Source organism: Athalia rosae, chromosome 3 (genome assembly GCF_917208135.1).
Source record: "Athalia rosae chromosome 3, iyAthRosa1.1, whole genome shotgun sequence".
NCBI lineage: Eukaryota > Metazoa > Arthropoda > Insecta > Hymenoptera > Athaliidae > Athalia > Athalia rosae.
This window is the reverse complement of record NC_064028.1, coordinates 2,646,215-2,663,493: the sequence shown is the minus strand read 5'-3', so window position 1 is coordinate 2,663,493 and position 17,279 is coordinate 2,646,215. Positions and strand designations below refer to the sequence as shown.

At 42.5% G+C, this 17,279-nt stretch overlaps 4 protein-coding genes and 1 long non-coding RNA gene across 10 annotated transcripts in view; 2 read left to right on the top strand and 3 right to left on the bottom strand.

Moving 5' to 3' along the window:
- Positions 1-11: 11 nt before the first annotated feature.
- Positions 12-7,345, bottom strand: LOC105686424 (B-cell CLL/lymphoma 7 protein family member A). 4 transcript variants are annotated; one of them, XR_007277452.1, is made up of 5 exons: positions 7,046-7,337; positions 5,155-5,327; positions 4,952-5,056; positions 3,216-4,366; positions 669-744 (listed from the first exon to the last, which is right to left on the bottom strand). XR_007277452.1 is itself a non-coding variant. In XM_048652099.1 (4 exons), exons 1-4 carry the CDS (start codon positions 883-885, stop codon positions 264-266), a joined length of 324 nt encoding a protein of 107 aa, XP_048508056.1. In that variant the 5' UTR covers positions 886-1,003; the 3' UTR covers positions 12-263. The 4 variants fall into 4 exon arrangements, 3 of the variants coding, with proteins under 3 accessions (XP_048508056.1, XP_012256656.1, XP_048508055.1); XM_048652099.1 differs by lacking the exons at positions 3,216-4,366; positions 4,952-5,056; positions 5,155-5,327; positions 7,046-7,337 and adding exons at positions 12-382; positions 483-588; positions 863-1,003; XM_012401233.3 differs by lacking the exons at positions 3,216-4,366; positions 4,952-5,056; positions 5,155-5,327; positions 7,046-7,337 and adding exons at positions 12-382; positions 483-588; positions 840-982.
- Positions 1,358-2,646, top strand: LOC105686421 (UPF0545 protein C22orf39 homolog). 2 transcript variants are annotated; one of them, XM_012401231.3, is made up of 4 exons: positions 1,358-1,548; positions 1,719-1,883; positions 1,969-2,217; positions 2,313-2,646. In XM_012401231.3, the coding sequence occupies exons 1-3, from the start codon at positions 1,501-1,503 to the stop codon at positions 2,188-2,190; spliced, it is 435 nt and encodes a 144-aa protein (XP_012256654.2). In that variant the 5' UTR covers positions 1,358-1,500; the 3' UTR covers positions 2,191-2,217; positions 2,313-2,646. The 2 variants fall into 2 exon arrangements, with proteins under 2 accessions (XP_012256654.2, XP_020708258.2); XM_020852599.2 differs by lacking the exon at positions 2,313-2,646 and having other exon boundaries at positions 1,969-2,265.
- LOC125500217 lies at positions 2,203-3,036 on the bottom strand. The gene is made up of 2 exons (XR_007277457.1): positions 2,895-3,036; positions 2,203-2,549 (listed from the first exon to the last, which is right to left on the bottom strand). It is a non-coding gene; the product is annotated as an uncharacterized LOC125500217 (long non-coding RNA).
- Positions 2,800-17,279, top strand: part of LOC105686417 (mucin-5AC-like) — a 32,809-nt gene continuing 18,329 nt past the window's right edge. Inside the window, exons 1-7 of one of the 2 annotated variants that reach the window (XM_012401225.3) lie at positions 2,800-3,043; positions 7,513-7,622; positions 7,735-7,946; positions 8,036-8,224; positions 8,338-8,481; positions 9,653-9,746; positions 11,695-11,859. In XM_012401225.3, coding sequence (XP_012256648.2) covers positions 2,865-3,043; positions 7,513-7,622; positions 7,735-7,946; positions 8,036-8,224; positions 8,338-8,481; positions 9,653-9,746; positions 11,695-11,859 — 1,093 coding nt within the window. In that variant the 5' untranslated portion in view covers positions 2,800-2,864. Of the gene's footprint in view, positions 3,044-7,512; positions 7,623-7,734; positions 7,947-8,035; positions 8,225-8,337; positions 8,482-8,731; positions 8,864-9,652; positions 9,747-11,694; positions 11,860-17,279 lie in introns of those variants that run through there. The other variant, XM_012401226.3, reaches the window with a different exon arrangement.
- LOC105686420 (cilia- and flagella-associated protein 299-like) lies at positions 8,620-11,263 on the bottom strand. The gene has a single exon (XM_048652091.1). The coding sequence runs from the start codon at positions 9,329-9,331 to the stop codon at positions 8,630-8,632; it is 702 nt and encodes a 233-aa protein (XP_048508048.1). The 5' UTR covers positions 9,332-11,263; the 3' UTR covers positions 8,620-8,629.

Below are 17,279 nucleotides of genomic sequence, written 5' to 3'. Positions count from 1 at the left end.
TTTCCTCTTTGTAAAGTAGATATAATATATTAGTTGATTGACAAATGCTGTACAACTGTGATGGGCAGGTACGCTAAACTGCTTCAGCGATAGTATTCCATCCAAACAAGGATGCATATTTCATTTTCATCATTGATTAATTATCTTATTTGCCAAGTTTTTTGCAATGCAAGATTACGTTCCACCATCTTGAGAAATTACACACAACTCCACAAAACGCCACAATAATTTAATAACCTCATAAATATGATGTGGAGTGAACCTTAATCAGTCTTAAGCCTCTTGGGTGTCGGTTCGCTATTCTGTGAATTTGAATCTTCGGAGAAACCAAGATGTGCAGAAAAATCCGTCAACCCTTGAGAGTCGCTGACAGTTGAAAAACCTACGTAAGCCAATAGAAAATTTTATAATTTGATATCATAGCAAGTTTTTTATTTAAACGGCAAATGAAATAATGAAATAATAGTCGGACGAGAACTTACAGGTATTAGAGTCTTCGGCAAGGCCAAAATTTGAGTTGGAAGAATCCATGCCACCCTTTCTGGCTATACTGTTTTCTTTGTCACCAACCACTTTTCCTTTTTTTTTCTGCAACAATTCGTTCATAATTTATTTATAAACTAGAAATAAGGATAGTTAAAACATTTGGAGAAGACCGATAAAAATACCTGATCAAGAGTGGATATTGGCACCCATTTGTAAATTTTCATAGTCGTTTCACCGATAGTAACCCACTTCTTCTCCCTGGAATAATAAATGCGGGAGATAGTATGCAGGTTTGTGGATTCAAAATATAACAAAATTTCATATTTTTTCAACGAATTCACTATTTTGTTTACCAGTGTCGGACTTTATCAACAACCTGCATAACCCGTTTGATATCATCTTTCGCGCGACTTCTCGTCTCTGCTCTCACGGACCGTGACATCATTATATTTTTCCTAGCACCCGGTCAAATACGCTCCTCCGGTGTATATATCACTAATTTCAGGTACGTGTTCACTCGATCATTTTTAATATTGGTTAATTAGAAAAAGGCGTCGTTCAGAGGTTAGAAATTGGTCGGGTAAACGTCAAAAATGGTTGCGCGTCACTACTAACGAGGATCACCATCGGGCATCCGGACTGCTTAAAGGTCTCGGTAAACTCTTGTGCCGGGAACACGAATAGTTTTTAAGCAAAGAGATCAAAGTTAAGGTTTTGCGAGAAGTTCGCAACACTGGCTTGCGAATTCAAAATATTATTCGATCGAAACACACCATCGGCAGGTTTCTTGATTAAGTGAGGTTACGCATGGAATGATGCATTTTTTCAACACCTCCCCGCCATCAACGGATCTTCAACAAACCTGAACCTCGCTTTGGTCGAATCCGATTTCGATTGTCGCACCGCTCGTTTCGTGTGGATTCCTAACCCAAACCTAACCCGATCTGACTCTACCTGGAATTGATTGCACATAGTAATTGTGGTTTAGATCTTTTCAATTATTAATTTATCACGATGGCAGAACAGGCTCAAGTCAAGAATCCCTTGGAATACGAATGGATGGTACGGTGTAGAATAGAACTAACGCTTTTCTTTCAGTATATCTGCCATTATGGTTGTGCTTTCTATGTTCTTTGTGAATTCACATGGATTTTCGATTGGATCCAACGTTGACCCCTTTGAATCAAAATTGTCACGATTATTTCCTATGCGTAATAATAATCCATTCATAGGTGAGACCCTGTTTCCAATACAAAGATGAATACAGCGACTGTACGAGTATAAAGAGTCGGTTCAATCAGTATTTTGTCCATGGAGAGAACACAAATTGTGAGTCATGGCAAACTGATTACAATAATTGTAAATTATGGAAACAATTGCAGGACGAAACGGCGTTTGTAAGTTTCAAATGGAATGCTAAATTTGATTGTCTTTCGAAAAATGCCGACTGATAGCTACGGTGTGAAATGATTTCATCTATAGAATGCTCTGGTGCAAAGTGAGGAAAAGCGTCGCATGGATAGATTGAGACCACACTACGCTAACTCCGTGTGGAAAAAGCGTCAAGAACCACCTAAGAATTGGAATACACCATTGCCCGATTGGTTGCAGGAAGAGAACGCTGTTTCTTTTCTTGGTGTTAAGGTAGAGGAGATGCAAGCAAACAAAATTATCGAGAAGAGAACTATGTGCACAATTTCATAGCACAAAACTTTGTTATTCTGAAATTATGTAATTATTTATTGTAAATAAATCAAGTACTCTTATGCGATAATTTAACAATTGCAATAATAACGATGTTTTTAATGTTTGTAACGTTGTTCTAGACCAAATAATCGACCCACGGTGGAAGAGGTCATTTGAATTTCCCTCCCACCTCTACGAGTGCCATCTATGCCAATGCATTTGAGTTCAGCCAGCCATGCGCGTTGGGTGATCGTCAACTAGCGACGAACTTCATTCCGTAGACATTGTGAGGATTCGAGTCTCAACAGTGAGAAAAAAAAAGTGAGGAGTACACGACGCGTGACGAGAGAGAGAGTGTTTTTAATTTTCGATCCTCCCTAGAAAAGTTGGTCGTATAACAGAATAGTGAGTGTATCCCTGTTCGGTTCTTTTAGTGTAAAATTGAGCGTGTGTTGAGTGAGTGACGTAATCAAAGTACAAATACCGCATATCAACGAATATTTTTCTTAAACGATACATTAATCAAAATTTGTATAGGGGTGAGAAAAATCACCGAAGTTAGTTCTTGTGGAGGACAAGAATTTAATAATCATTCCCGTAAAGAATTTGGTTACGATCAGCTCGGTTCGATCGTGACTGTCACTTATTTCGGGCCGAATATTATCCTTCGAAAAACAGAAGAGCGTCTAAAAATGGCTACAGACTGTGGGGACGGTGATTACCTCCGTGCATACCGCCGGTTTTTCGTGAATTTCGTCGCCGATGTTGACCCCGATGATCAGCTGCCTGTCAAAGTGAGCACTTACGATCTCACGGAAGCTGAGATTAGCGGCGAGATTATTGACTGGACGTTACAATACCTCAATCAACAGTAAGTTCAACTTGCAACAAATTTAACGACTGTCTGAGCTATTGGTTTGTTTACACTGAATTTTATCAACGTTGTTTCCAACAATGAACAAACAAATTCAACCAGTATACACGAGATAAAGAGAAGGAAAAATCGCGCGAGTTTCTTTCAGTCCGAATCAGATAACACCAACCTGTTATCGTTGTTTGATTACACACAGTCCTCTTCCACAAAGAGTAAACTGTTTCGGACGACGAGGAAGTTGAGCCGATGCGCATTCGGCGGTCTTTGGTATTCGGTGTGAGGTTGCCCACTTAAATTATCATCGGTGTTTTCTACCCCCAACACAACCGAACAGATGCACGATGCGTTCTAATCTTTTCAAGTTTTATTCCCCCTACTCACTAACAAAATCGTTCAGCGATCTTGCTACGATTTCACGTTACTCTACTACGAAGTGGGTGTGCCCCGGATTCGATAATATCCCGAACACCGACTCTTTCAACGCACATGCCCTCCCGCTATCGTTACTCATACATTTTCCTCTATTTCATTTTTTATCTTCGTTGTTCGCACGCGTCGTCGACCGCGCCCCATAGACCATTTTCTGAACGCAGTTAGAAAAACCCGCCAAGTTCGATGTCTCGTCAATAATTTTCCACAGTTAATGTCGCCCCCTTTGCCAGTACGTAGTGTAATGGTCAGTTTCCTTAGCAACACCCCCTGACCGCGTATACGTCACCTGTTCGAGTATATAGATTGCGTCATACTATACGCCCAATTTTACTTTTTTGATTCATTCATTGTCTGGTTTCCTGATGAATGATTCAACGAAACTGTGCGGTCATTCTGCGAGTTCGGCAGGTGATCAATGGGGTTGATGGCTGTACCTTTTTTTTATTCCTATTGAAATTGTGTTCGTTAATCGAAACAAACATCGAAACCCGCGGTAGTAATTCTTCTTCGTTTTGTTTTCAATAATTTTTTACGTATATAACATGCAACTCCTCGAATGCATGTTATTATCACGACTGCATATAACGACAGGTGGTATTTCCATCGTGATTCATCACGCCAAATTATAGAGACAGCTGCATTTAATACTGGGATCGATCCGTTACGGTTTGAAAATTATTTATTCAGTATTCGTAGGTTGCGAGAGCGAAGGATTTGATTGAGCTTCCTTTATCATTTGATGCTCTGTTTTTGTAGGATGTACGACAGATGGAATATCTGAGGGATGTTATTCCACATCCTGAGCTGATATAGCGTTTCTCTCTAAACGGTTACAACACGCTTGTAGTATCTCTTGGCAATTTTCCCGCTATTCTGGTGTGTCATCGTCTGAAATAATTAATATTATGATTTTGAAGTATTTCTGACGCGCATGACACGCTATCTTACTTTGTATACCACATTTATACATGCTCTGTTCCATTTTGGCATAGTATACAATTTTTCATCGACAAATCAAACATATCATACACTCTCAGAGATATGTCCGATTCATTTTTTTTTTTTTTTTTTTTCCATGCGTAAGATCTTTCGGAAAATTTTCAAAGAAATTTTAGAAAATGCCGCGCGAATTGAAATTTAATTCCCGAGACTGACGAGGCAAAGAATTTGCCAGCGACTGAAGGGCGTGTAAGAAATCAAGAAGTTCGGCCACGTTTGTTTCGTGAAAGTCGACAATTTCCTTCGTCTATTGATCTGGGGGTCTGTAGGACCACCCCACAGAATTACCCTGAGCCCTTCGCTTTCTGGGCGGGCGGGTGTCAACTCCGAAACTCGAACAGAATTATAATAAAAATCACTACGAGTTGGCCCCCACATCACGTATCACAGATACATCTCTACAGGGAATTTGAAGGTCGATTTCTGCCCTCCAGATCTCTGGCAAATGAAAACAGAAAAACATGCTACACTCACCAATACAGCTGTTTCTGGGGTGAAATCGTATCTTCGTGTTATCAGCGAACCGTTCGGAGCAACCGAGTTTGTTACCAAACTATCCCCTTCTATGGTCGTAACGTTCTGCATCAGAAAATGGAGATGTAATCTTTTTTTTTTTACCTCTATCGATCCCGCACGAGTTTCTAACGTTCTAAAGCAGGCGGCAGATGTAATATGACCTTGAGCTTGTCACCGGATGGCATCGATTCCTCGTATTCAACGCCAAGAGCAAACGTCATCTCCAACGTGCGCCCCACCGAAATACTTCGAATCGTCCATTTGTCTTCGTTTTTCGATATTTCCAACCGTGGACTACTGAAAGACATCATTTTCCTTCCGACGTATGGAACCCCTGGAATGTTAATTTGATCGATTTAAATTCTCTTCACCTGCATAGAAGAGTATTTAATAGGGTGGGTTGAAAAAAAAATGTTTTTCTTTTATTCTCTTAGCATGGGGGCAGAATTTGTACCTTATGAAAAGAGAAAAATTTGTCCACCTAATGATTACTCGATCGATTGCATGAGTAGATGATTTTGGCTTTTAGATTTGGATTCCTGAGCTGATTATATGTGAGATTACTCTTGAAAAACCAAAATAAAATTGAATTTTTGAGCAAAAAATAAGTCATTATTTTAATTGGGTTTAATATGCTTTTCTTACGTATTTTGACCTCAGGAATCCGAATCTGGAAGAAAAATCGCTCTATCTCTAAAATTGATCGAGTTATCGCCAATTTTCATCTTTTTGGGGTCAAAAATAAAAAATTGATTTTAAAGTCTATCTTAATGTAATTTGAGCTCAGAAATTCGAATCCGAAAGAAAAATTGATCTATTTGCAAAAATGACCGAGTTATCCCCATTTTTTCGCCTTTTTTGGCCTAAATTTGAGGATATCTCAAAGGGAAAAAATCGTAGCTCAATTTGGACAACGGATTCGTGTTCCTGAGGTCAAAATACGTAAGAAAAGTGCCATACGATCAATTTAAAAAAATAAAAAATTTTGGCCAAAATTTGAGATTTTTCCAAGGGGTACCCCTTACGATTTTTTCAAATTTTGGGCAAAAATTTTTATTTTTTAAAATTGATCGTATGGCACTTTTCTTACGTATTTTGACCTCAGGAACACGAATCCGTTGTCCAAATTGAGCTACGATTTTTTCCCTTCGAGATATCCTCAAATTTATGCCAAAAAATGCGAAAAAATGAGGATAACTCGGTCATTTTTGCAGATAGATCAATTTTTCTTCCGGATTCGGATTCCTGAGCTCAAATTACATTGAGATAGATTAAAAAATCAATTTTTTATTTTTGACCCCAAAAAGCTGAAAATTGGCGATAACTCGGTCAATTTTAGAGATAGATCAATTTTTCTTTCAGATTCGAATTCCTGAGGTCGAAATACGTCAGAAAAGCATATTAAGCCTTATGAAAAAAATGATTTATTTTTTGCTCAAAAATCGAATTTTATTTTGGTTTTTCAAGAGTAATCTCACATATAATCAGCTCAGGAATCCAAATCTAAAAGCCAAAATCATCTACTCATGCAATCGATCAAGTAATCATCACTTGTTCGCTGTTAGGAGCAGAAAAATTATAAGACATATCGATCGTTTTTAGTCGTACACCCAGTTTGATTCGTCGCAATCCATGCATGGGTCAAAATATTCGAATTTCTCAATTCACCAGCAAACCCGAGCTTATCTAGAGTCAGGTAGCCACGGGCGCCGCGGTTTGTTGTGGGGCGTCACCTCTGCTCAGCCCCGAAGGTGACTTCTCATAACAAAGCGCTACGCTGCTGGCTACCTGACTCCAGCTAAGCTCGGGCTTCGAAAATCGAAAAATTTCTTGCTGGAAGTACCCCACTTGAATAATTATTCATTGAGAAAACGAGCGGGCTACCTCAAAATATCAAGTAAAAAATTTTTTCCACATTTGAAAAATTTTCTTTTTTTATAAGGTACAAATTCTGCCCCCATGCTAAGAGAATAAAAAAAAAAAAAAATTTCTCCAACCCACCCTAGTATTGAAAACAAAAAAATAGATACTCCGGTATTTTCTAAAACTTACCGATGGCCTTGAGATATTCATCGAGATTCTCATTGCGCTCGTGGGCATAAGCTCCGGTGATGTTCGACATCGGAAGTAATCGCGAAATGCGACGGTAATTACGAAATGATTTCGATTCTTCGGGCTACCGTGGAGCGATTCGTCCCTTATCTTGCCTCTGCTGTTTATACGCGACCGGCGAGTGAATATTATCTCGTCTCGATGGAGATTTGTACATAATTTGTACCGAAGTAGGAGGTACAGTCGACTGCAGTTCACAGTTGAAACGCTCTTGCTTCCTTCTTCACCTCACCTCTAGTTCATATCTCGAAACGAAGATACACGCGCGATATCTCTTATAATCGCTCTTTGATCTAATCACGAAAACTGCGTGAGTCGGCCGATTCGCCACGTTATACAACAATGCGGGGAAAATTGCACCACCTTCGTTCTATTTATTTGATGTTATTTTTTTGTTTTTTTTCCAGGTGCTGTCCACCTAGCCTACAATCGTACCTGGTCCACCTCGTTATGGAGGAGGTGAAACTGTTGTGCAGTAAACAACCGGAAACATGCGGCTGGCGAGTCCAGGAGAACAGTAAATATGACTATTTTTTATTTCCAGTCATTCTTTGGCACGTGGGTCGATCCGATCGTACGGTTGTTCAACAATTACCAACGATTAACGATCCTCCAATTTTTTTTTCCAGCATTCGCTCCCCTGGGGCTCATGCACGCGGTCACTAACAAGGTCAACGAGATCTGCATGCGGTATCTCGACAACAGCAGACTGGCATTACTGCCACCACCTCCTTCGACCCCAATTCCGCTTGTCTCGAGATGCGCGATTAAAAACAGCAGACGGAAAATGGAAGATAGACACGTCGTCATACACGACTTGCACACATTATTCAGTATTCAGGTATGCGTACGGAGATTGATTTAGAAAAAGAAAAAATACTCATGCAAAAATCAGTGAGATGGAATCGGGATGTTTTTTCGAATTTTCAGGATGACTCCGTGGGTAATTACTACGCGGTGTTCGACGGCCACGCCGGACAAGATGCTGCGGTTTATTGCGCGGCGCATCTTCATCAGTATTTAGCAGAGAGTATTCATTATCCTACAGATCCCGAACGTGCCTTGCGGGACGCTTTTCTCACCACCGATGCACATTTCATCGAAAAATCAAACAAACAGGTGCGAATGATAACGAGGAGGGATTCCGTTTCGATGGAAATTTTGGAAAAAAAATCAGTCGACCGTTCGACTCGAGATGAATGATTAACCTTGCGGTTTTATCTGATTTGCAGAATCTCAACAGCGGTACGACCGCAGTATGCACTTTAGTGTTAAATAGAAAGCTCTACGTAGCCTGGGTCGGCGATTCCCAAGCAGTACTTGCGAGGCGGGGCCAAATTACTCAGCTCGTGAATCCGCACAAACCAAACAGAGATGTGAGTTGATTGGCAAAGGATTAAGGAAAGATATTCGTCGTTGAATAGGCGTGAAACGAAAGTAAAAAAGGAAGCTACGAGAGAGAGAGAGAGAAAAAGAAATTGTGACGCAAGTAGAACTGACGTAACAAATTTAGAACGATTCGTTCTAAAGTCTTCTACGTACGACGTGATCGTAGAGTACAACTTGTTCGTAATTATCGGATGAGACATCAACTCGTGTCGTACTCGTGCCAGGTGAACGTTGGAAGTTATCGATGGATATCGTGGTTCTATCGTGCAGGTTTTTGAAAACAAGCCCCTCGCCGGGATCAATGAAGGGGTGAAAATTCGGCGTATCGTTGCAGACCGTCTTACCCATTCTCCAATGATAGTAAGCCAGGTCAGTCGGCGAAGGCCAGAGCCTTTTCCTCCCTTGAAAATACGACGTCCAATCCTCGGCGTTCAATCTTTGCCTGTAGTCGATGTAGCCCGACACCTCGAATCCGTACCTTGTCAAGTGTCGTAGAAACACTATCGTCGTCAACGTCCCGAGCCTATTCCCTCGTTCGCGCAGCGCCAATTCGCGGTGGAGGTCGCTCACCGGTTTTATCAATTCCGAGCAGATTTCGTAAGGGCCACGAATCGGATGCAACAAATTCTGGACGGCCGTCAGACGCCTGTTGAATTCTTGCTTCGTAAGTGTTTCCCCTATACACCTGTAACCCAATTCTGCGACAGATCTGGCTATCGTTGTACTGCGAAGATAACATAGATCCACCACAGTCACTAGGGAATCCAAGTACTCCTCGTACGTTCGGAATTCGAGCAATCTACGATCCCCGTCAATTTGTGTACCTCGTTCCGTCATTGTCTCGGTTGAAAGTAGTAAGTTGTTTGTGGTTGTTTTTTTTTTTTTTCTTCCTAATTTTATAACCCCCTACGTAACACCTATTCGGATTCTGTCGGGTCAAAATTTATTCGCGAACTGTCAAACAGGGGCATCGGTAATTGTATTTTTTTACACCTAAAAATAAGAGAATATCGTTGTTCCCAGTATTATTTGAGATATCCTTAACCTGTTACGTACTGTTTGAAATATTCGTTTATAAGAATTCCGTATTTTCTCGTTGTTTGATTTTTGTTTTCTTTTTTTCTTTCAACTTTATCTAAAATAATATTTTATTTTCAGGACGAAAGGGAGCGTATCATCGATATGGGAGGAACGGTTATGTACTGGGGAACATGGCGAGTCAACGGACAGCTCGCAGTATCGAGGGCGATAGGTCTGTATCATATACGTTTGGCAACTTCCATCAATATTTGAACGGAAAAAAAATAATTATTCTTCCCAATGATCTCATTGGCGTAAATATCAATCTCAAGGCTCATCGTGAGAAACAACTTTCTCACTCGAAACGGATTTAATAAATTCTCCGAAAAATAATCAACTTTTAATCACTATTCACCGTACAATAGACGTGCGATTGTTGTTACACGTGATGTTATAAAACTGACGGAGAACGGAAACGAAGTTCAGTCTCGTGACTGGAACTGATACTCCATTAAAACCGTGCATATTTTTCAGGATTCTATCTACCTAGGAAATTCTTCGGTAACGGAGATGAAAGAATAAAAATTCTCATACGTCTACCGCTCCTAACAATTAATGTACCATATTTTATATCTTCATGCGTACTGTGTGGCCAGTTTTTTTTTTCTTTCTTTCTTTCTTTCTTTTTTCTTTTTTTTTATGTTTTTGTTTTTTGGGTTACGATGTACGAGGCAAAGTCATTCCGTACCGCAAGATGGTCAGGGTTCGTGATCACGAGCATATCCGCTTCGCAACGAACTTGCGATGAAACGTGCAAAATGGTTTTTTTTTTTTTTTTTCTCTTCGCTCCCGTGGAAACGCGATAATCCAAACGCGGATCGGTACATTTCATTTCGTTGATTATTTTTTTGTTTTTATCCCTAAGCTTTAAAATTCGTACGAATCAAATTTGATCGACTATCGACTCCAACTTGTATTTGTATAGCGAGGCCATTTAAGGCGTCTTTGGGGCAAATAATTGGCGCCGCGTAAAGGGGTCGTGAAAATTCCGTACGCGTGTATTGCATCCGCCAGAAGTTCGCCTTGCGGTTGACACAATCGTACGTGCAGCGACGCAGCTTTACGATTTTCACAGCGGAGCTCAACCGTCCTCGGTAGGCGCGTTTACACGTTCGGAATAATTAACGGACTATCAAACGGTCATTCGAACGAACCGGTGACGCTACTCCTTCCCATAAGAGAGAGAATTCAATATTCGACGTACACCTCTACCCACGTCTTCGCGTTAATCGCTCGATTCTCTAGTCCTTAGGTTTTCTTGCGTTCGCGCGCGCTGCCGTTCCGAGGTGGTGTAACGGGCTCGGCGACCGAAAGTCATTTCCTGTCGTCACTCAAGAGCGTGCAGTATATTTACTTATAGACACGGTGTGGAATCCTCGGAAACTTGGGGTTTTCGTTAGCGATAATCGCGACGCGCGTGGGACTTTGAGAGAAAAATCCGATGCCCCTCCGCGGTTTCGTAGATATAAAAAATGGCAGGCAGGCCGACCATCCCCGAGTTTAATATCCATAGGGACGCCAAGGCAGGAAGTGACCGCGGCAGCACCTAGCTTCGTCATTATTTAAATTAGTTTATACGCGTTCATTAATTAGATAATTAAATTTAATTACAACTAAGTGGAGAATACTGATGCGATATCGCGTGTTCGGTTCTTCCACAGTTCTTCATCTTCCCAGATACACGTGCGAAATTCGAGTTGTCGTTTTTCTTTTTCATTTTTCCTCCCTCCCTTTCTAGCGATAAATTCCAAAACTCGTCACGATTGCGACCTTTACCGACTCGCGCGTGCTAAAATAGCACCGGATAGGGGGCTGCGTAAGAAAGAAAAAAGAAAGAGATCCACTCGAAAATTTTTCAAGAGCATCCGATACGGCGGCGGTGCTGTTGAGCCGGGGGGGGGGGGGCTACCTGTGGTCGAGTTAAATTTAGGCAGCGCATGCCGAGAGATAATAAAACTCGGGGGTCGTCCAGAGGTCATCCCCAATTAAAATAGTTCGAGGTTTAATTGTTTTTTTCATTCAATACAAATACAATAACCCCGGTTGTGAAAATTCCTTCAATCTTCTCAACGGTTATTCTTATCCCCTTAATTTTGTTTTTCTTGTTTCATCTCTCACAGGTGACGTACAGCACAAACCCTACGTAACCGGGGATCCGGATATAAGGTGCATCCCCTTCGACGGAACGGAAGACTTTTTAATCGTCGCATCGGACGGTCTCTGGGACTTCGTAAACGAGGCTCAGGCGACGACGCTGGTCTACGAACAACTGCGAGAAGATCCACGTGAGTTTTTGCCGAATTTTTCATTCGCGCTTGCGTTGCTGATCTTTTCTTCCATCGGGTTTGGCGTCGATTGCGACCGCGTCATTCTCTACGGAGGTGGATTGAATCGTCGAACGTTCTCAAAACCTCGGAGAGAGATTTTACGATGTGTATTGAGATTCTGCCGGTGTGAATGGCCGCGCGGAGTACTATAAGTACCACCACCACCTTATACTTGTGCGAATGAAGCATGAACGGTAACAGTAATTGCCTGGAAGCGGGTAAAATGCGGTTGCAACGAGCTCGGAAATTCATCGATGCCCCTTTTATTCGGAATCGGTTGTTCCAGCTCCAACTTTTTCCATTCCCACTTAAGTTTCGCCCATCTTTCATTCCGCCTCGGAATTATTCAACGTACAAAGAATCTTCCTCTCACGTGACTCGCCGTTTGTACCTATCTCACCTTCCTCCACTTCTTCTTACTATTCTTTTGAGCCTGTGTAACAACTTCGCCGGCTTTTTCCCCAGCGGGACGAGAAGCAGAGCGTGACTCACGTCGCCACGCCACCGCGCTGACAATGAGGTATACGTACATTTATTAACGTGTGTGCGTTAGGCGTGTGGATTTTACGTACGTACGTACGTGTCTACTACCGTCGCGTCGAAATACCGAGGGTTCGATACGTGGAGTCATAGTTCGAGATCGTTTCGAACGAACAGCCTTCCACTCCCTTCGAAAATACATGCGGCCGAGAAAATGGAATATCGGAGAGTGAAGTTTTTAGTACTTTTAGGCGGCGGATGGGCGATGGAAAATCATTTCGTGCCACCAGTTTCGTGCAACGATGAAAAAATATCCGACGAATCGAACGGCTGTACACACCGCCGCGTGGCACGCCGTTGAAATTAAGACATAGCAGTCGATCCTGTAGAGTTTAAATAGACCGTACAATCGTCGATAGAAATTATCGTGACCGCAACTCGTAACTAATCTCATAACTTATACGTATAGAAACTATAATCATTACCGCGGTTGGTAAACCGTGATTGTTATTAATGTAACGGGCGCGTTATCATAGATCTATGATCTACGATCGTACATAATATCGTCAACCGCTACCGAACAACAGCAGACGCGTATGAGATACCAACTCTTTACGATTAAGCAATTTTTTTTCTATATCTCGTTTCTTCTCCGTCTTACTATCGATCGACCGTGGACACGCGTTTCATCTGGAACAAGAAAGTCGTTCAAACCATTTGGGAAAATATAGAAATGTACGTATGTCACGACCGTCGTCTGTGACGTGCAATACCGATTCCAATTTCATTCCGTGCATCTGTGCCGTTGCACTCGTGTTCGTATTGATTTTCAAACATCCGTCGCGGACGATACGAACGAGACGCGTTTCCATCGGTATACGGCTGCGTGTGGGTATACAAAACTGTGGAGAATAGGGTATATATGTGATCCGGGAAACAATGAAAGAGTTTAGCCGTTTATTTTATCAGATAAATTCTCATTCGTGATTCGTGTACAGTTTCGTTCCGTTCGAACTTTCGCAGTGGTCTGTAGGTAAAGAGGTACCTGTGGGAAATGCGTGGATACAGTGAGATCGTTAGTACGTTTGACAGCTGAAATTGCGCAAGATTAATTATCGGAACAACGCGAAAATTGATGGAGCAGAGTGCGTTAAATAGTCGAGGCTTACGAAATCGACTATGTAATAATTTAACGAGCAACTATAATCACGAAACAAGTTAATTCGCGAACGGTGGAAACCGACGACTTTTCTTCAATAAGCCGGATTCGAAAAAGCTTACTATACAATACGAGTATCGAAATTAAAAATGTACAAAGTATCGCAGAAAGTTTGCGGATTGGAACGTCGTATAGGAGACGTGTCAATTAAGCGATTCGTCGTCGACCCTCTTTTTCGTTCCCGGGCAAATAAATATGCCAATGTTACAACGAACGTTACATAGTATACATCAATTTTGCATGTACGTCGTACATACATACGTATGTATGTATGTAACGACGAACAGCACGCGCGGCTAACTATTTTCAAAGAGGGGAATCTGGGATACGCGCACGCTCCGTGACAAAACGTCATACAATGAGCTCATCGACGTGTGAACGGTATACCCCACGTTCTCGGCGTTCTTCGCCCTACGATACAGCCACAGCTGATACGCGGGACTCTATCTAGGCACATGTGTATATCTCTATTTTTTTTTTTAATATATTCGCCCGATGACGCGTCAAACGAAAATTGGGAGGATTCGGAGAGATGTCGGGAGATCGGCGACAGGGTATATAATCGAGGATAAATATTTGAAATGGGCGATGAACGTCGATCGGACGTAGTTTCGTAGAAATTTCGAACGATCGGTATACGGAGGATCTTTGGATCGTGAAACTCTGCAACTATTTCAGCTGAAATAACAATTGTAATTATACCGTTACACGAGAGTAATGTACAAGATGTGTAGTTCTCCCCGCATTCTATAGCCTAGATGTTTAGTCTAGATTAATAATTTAGAAATTATTAACTCACGGCTCGCGCGCCTCATTTTCGAGAGGATATACATATATTCACAACTGTATCGGTCGAGTCGGTGTACGCATTCGCGATTTAGATATAGAAAAAGAAAAAAAAGAAATAATAAGAACAATACTCGTTTAAAAATCACATTCTTTCTCTCTTTGTTACACTCCACAGTTCTCGCGTTTCTAATCATATAACGAACGAACTGAGAAGAGTTGCAAAGGAAAACAACAATTAAATGAGACATTGGCGTAAAGCGAAGGGAAAAGCTTGGCGAGGAGAGATACGACGGGTACGTAGAACGTCCCTCGGATACGTTTGCCTCTGTGTAGATGGTGGTGGGGTATGTATCTCAACGTAGCCAGGATACGGCGGTGTATATACGTACGTATACCCATACCCCGAGTACTTTTGCTCCCTGTGGCTGTAGCGGCGAAGTCGGAGCTTCGAATAGGATAGGGATAAACCACTCCGTGGCGGTTCCCCGGTTGCATTCACTTCGCATCTGTTGGCCGGGCAGGCCGCTGGAATATTATCCCTCCGCAGCACTCGGTCGTTACCCGCAACATCCTCCTACTACACTCACGAATACCGTACGTCCGTGTACACCTATACATACGAACGGAGAACGCGTACAAATATTCACCAAAAAGTATATAGCTGTGTATGTATATATATTTGTATATAGATATATATACACGCAAAGTATATCTACGAGTTGAAATTTCACCGTATTCCGACCATCTCACCTGCCCTCTTCGGGGCTCTGGAATTGGCCGAAATACAAACCGGATAAAAACAGCTGACCAACGACCACACGGCTCCGACTCGGCAGAAGATCGGCGTTGTTGTGTCTCGAACGGGGAACCTGCAACTTGTGCGTTGTAAAATTAAATTTCGTTATTCTTCTGTGCCTCGTTTAAATTATCATCGTTTCGTCGCTTTTCTCCTCAGCGGGATTCCGGTGATTGTCAAAGTGTCAAGTTTTGAACTATTTTCAACAAGTGATTCCTGTGATCCTCGTCGTCGTGTTCATCATAATTTTTCACTCGACGATTTCATTACCCCTTTTGGCTGTCGGCGCGCCGTACCGGTTTGCACGGTAAACACGTATTCGGTAAGTGCCCGCTTACCGCGGAGAACAGCAGGTTATTTTCATTCGGATGTTGTGAGTTATATTGTGACTGTAAACAGCGACCTGCCGAGGGTTCTCCCTCTACCCTCTAGTTTCTCTCGAATCTCGTTTCGTCCGAATTCCATCGAAGTCGATATTTCGAAGGACCGGAAGTTGAAAATCCTTCGTCGCGTGTTATTCGCAAAGGAATTTTCGGGTGGAACGGCGTACGACCGCGATGCGAATGTGTGGGGAAAAAAAATTCTCCCAAGAAATTATCCCGCCGTAAAAATATCGTCCAATTTTCCATTGCGGTTGCAATCGGTTTCACGCGTCAAAGATTTTATCCAATTACACGGCGGGGTTCTGTTAGCTGAATATTTCTACTTTTCACAATAATTATATCGCCGTTCATTCGCAGCGGTTTCTCATCGATCGTAAAATAGATACGCGGCGTATCTCGCGCTTCGTCGTCCCGAGCCTTTCTCGTTGTACGGCAAAACGATTTTCTTTTTTTTCGCATTTGATTCGCTCGCGTTTCGCCAGACGAAATTATCGACCGTGTCTTCTCCCTTCCCTTTTTCTTCGGGATGCACCTTGCGCCGTACTCGGGGAGAATCTTCGTTATATTATTTTCTTTCTCTCTTCTCGTACCGCTCGCGGTGCAAACTAACGACATTATCGAACATCGACGTTATTACTTTATGCGACGTCTTATTGGAATTATTCTACGACGAGGTGGCCGCAGTTTTTCAGGGTATCCGCGGCGGAGACGAAGGTATCGCTTCAGTAACCACGTCTCGTGGTTCAGTTCCGCGAAATCCTTTGTTTAATGCTCCATTGCGATATTTAGTTGCGACGAGGCCGCCTGTTGCCAAGGGTATAAAACACGGAGAATCTACTCAGAAATACTTTTATGCCATTTTAAAATCAACATCCGCGAAGCGTGTCAATTTATTTCCTCCGTCTCGCCCGATGTATACGCAACACTCTCGCGATACACGGATTTCCTAATTATTTTGCCCACGATACGCATTCGCGATGCACACCGTTGTCTTTTCTTTTTCCCCCGTTGGATATTGTTGTACAATACTCGCGTTGCACACGTGTACACGTAGCGATAAACCGGATCCCGTTGCACCGGTAACGTGCTCGCGAGTAGCCCGATCCGTCACTAGAATGATAACGACGACAACGATCCCGATAATGCCCCCGTACAATCGCATTCGCCGTTTCGCTATTTTCGGAATGGGACACAGTTCATCGGCTCTCTCGACTCCGCGTCGAGAATAAATGGCGAAGGATAAGCAGCGGGGCGGCGAGCGTATCGAATCGTAGCCCGTTTGAGAGTCGCTGTTACAATTAGCGATTGTCTCTCTGTTTACTCGGAAGACTCGTCGAACGACCGAGGGAGTGGAACGCTTCTCAAATAATGATTCACAGCGTTGCGTCAACCTTACATTTCGCCAAACTTCGCTACGCGGATTCATCTCCGAAGAAGTAATTTCGTTCGCTTGTTGGGTGTACGAGCGTACGTACGTACCCGCCACCGTCCGCGTTATCTTTTTCGCCGCGGAGATCGTCGTCGTTGCGAACGCCGTTCGATCTAGGGCTGCATCCGAGTCGGCGGCGGCGGAGCGGAGTCAACGTCGAGTCACGCCGGAGTGCGAATTATATTATTTTTACGATCTCCGCGCGCGTGTGTCGCGTGTCCACCGCGGAATAGGTTTCGAAGATATCGGGAAAAACAGATTTATTTCAAGATAAGATTACGC

Excerpts from the sequence above, each read along its gene's own strand:
- LOC105686420 (XM_048652091.1), bottom strand. The coding sequence starts at position 9,331 with ATGACGGAACGAGGTACACAAATTGACGGGGATCGTAGATTGCTCGAA.
- LOC105686424 (XM_012401233.3), bottom strand. The coding sequence starts at position 931 with ATGATGTCACGGTCCGTGAGAGCAGAGACGAGAAGTCGCGCGAAAGAT. Across the intron at positions 745-839 it reads GTTGATAAAGTCCGACACTG|GGAGAAGAAGTGGGTTACTA; the intron begins GTAAACAAAATA and ends TTATTATTCCAG. Across the intron at positions 383-482 it reads TGCCGAAGACTCTAATACCT|GTTTTTCAACTGTCAGCGAC; the intron begins GTAAGTTCTCGT and ends TGGCTTACGTAG.
- LOC105686421 (XM_012401231.3), top strand. The coding sequence starts at position 1,501 with ATGGCAGAACAGGCTCAAGTCAAGAATCCCTTGGAATACGAATGGATG. Across the intron at positions 1,549-1,718 it reads CCTTGGAATACGAATGGATG|GTGAGACCCTGTTTCCAATA; the intron begins GTACGGTGTAGA and ends ATCCATTCATAG. Across the intron at positions 1,884-1,968 it reads TGCAGGACGAAACGGCGTTT|AATGCTCTGGTGCAAAGTGA; the intron begins GTAAGTTTCAAA and ends TTTCATCTATAG.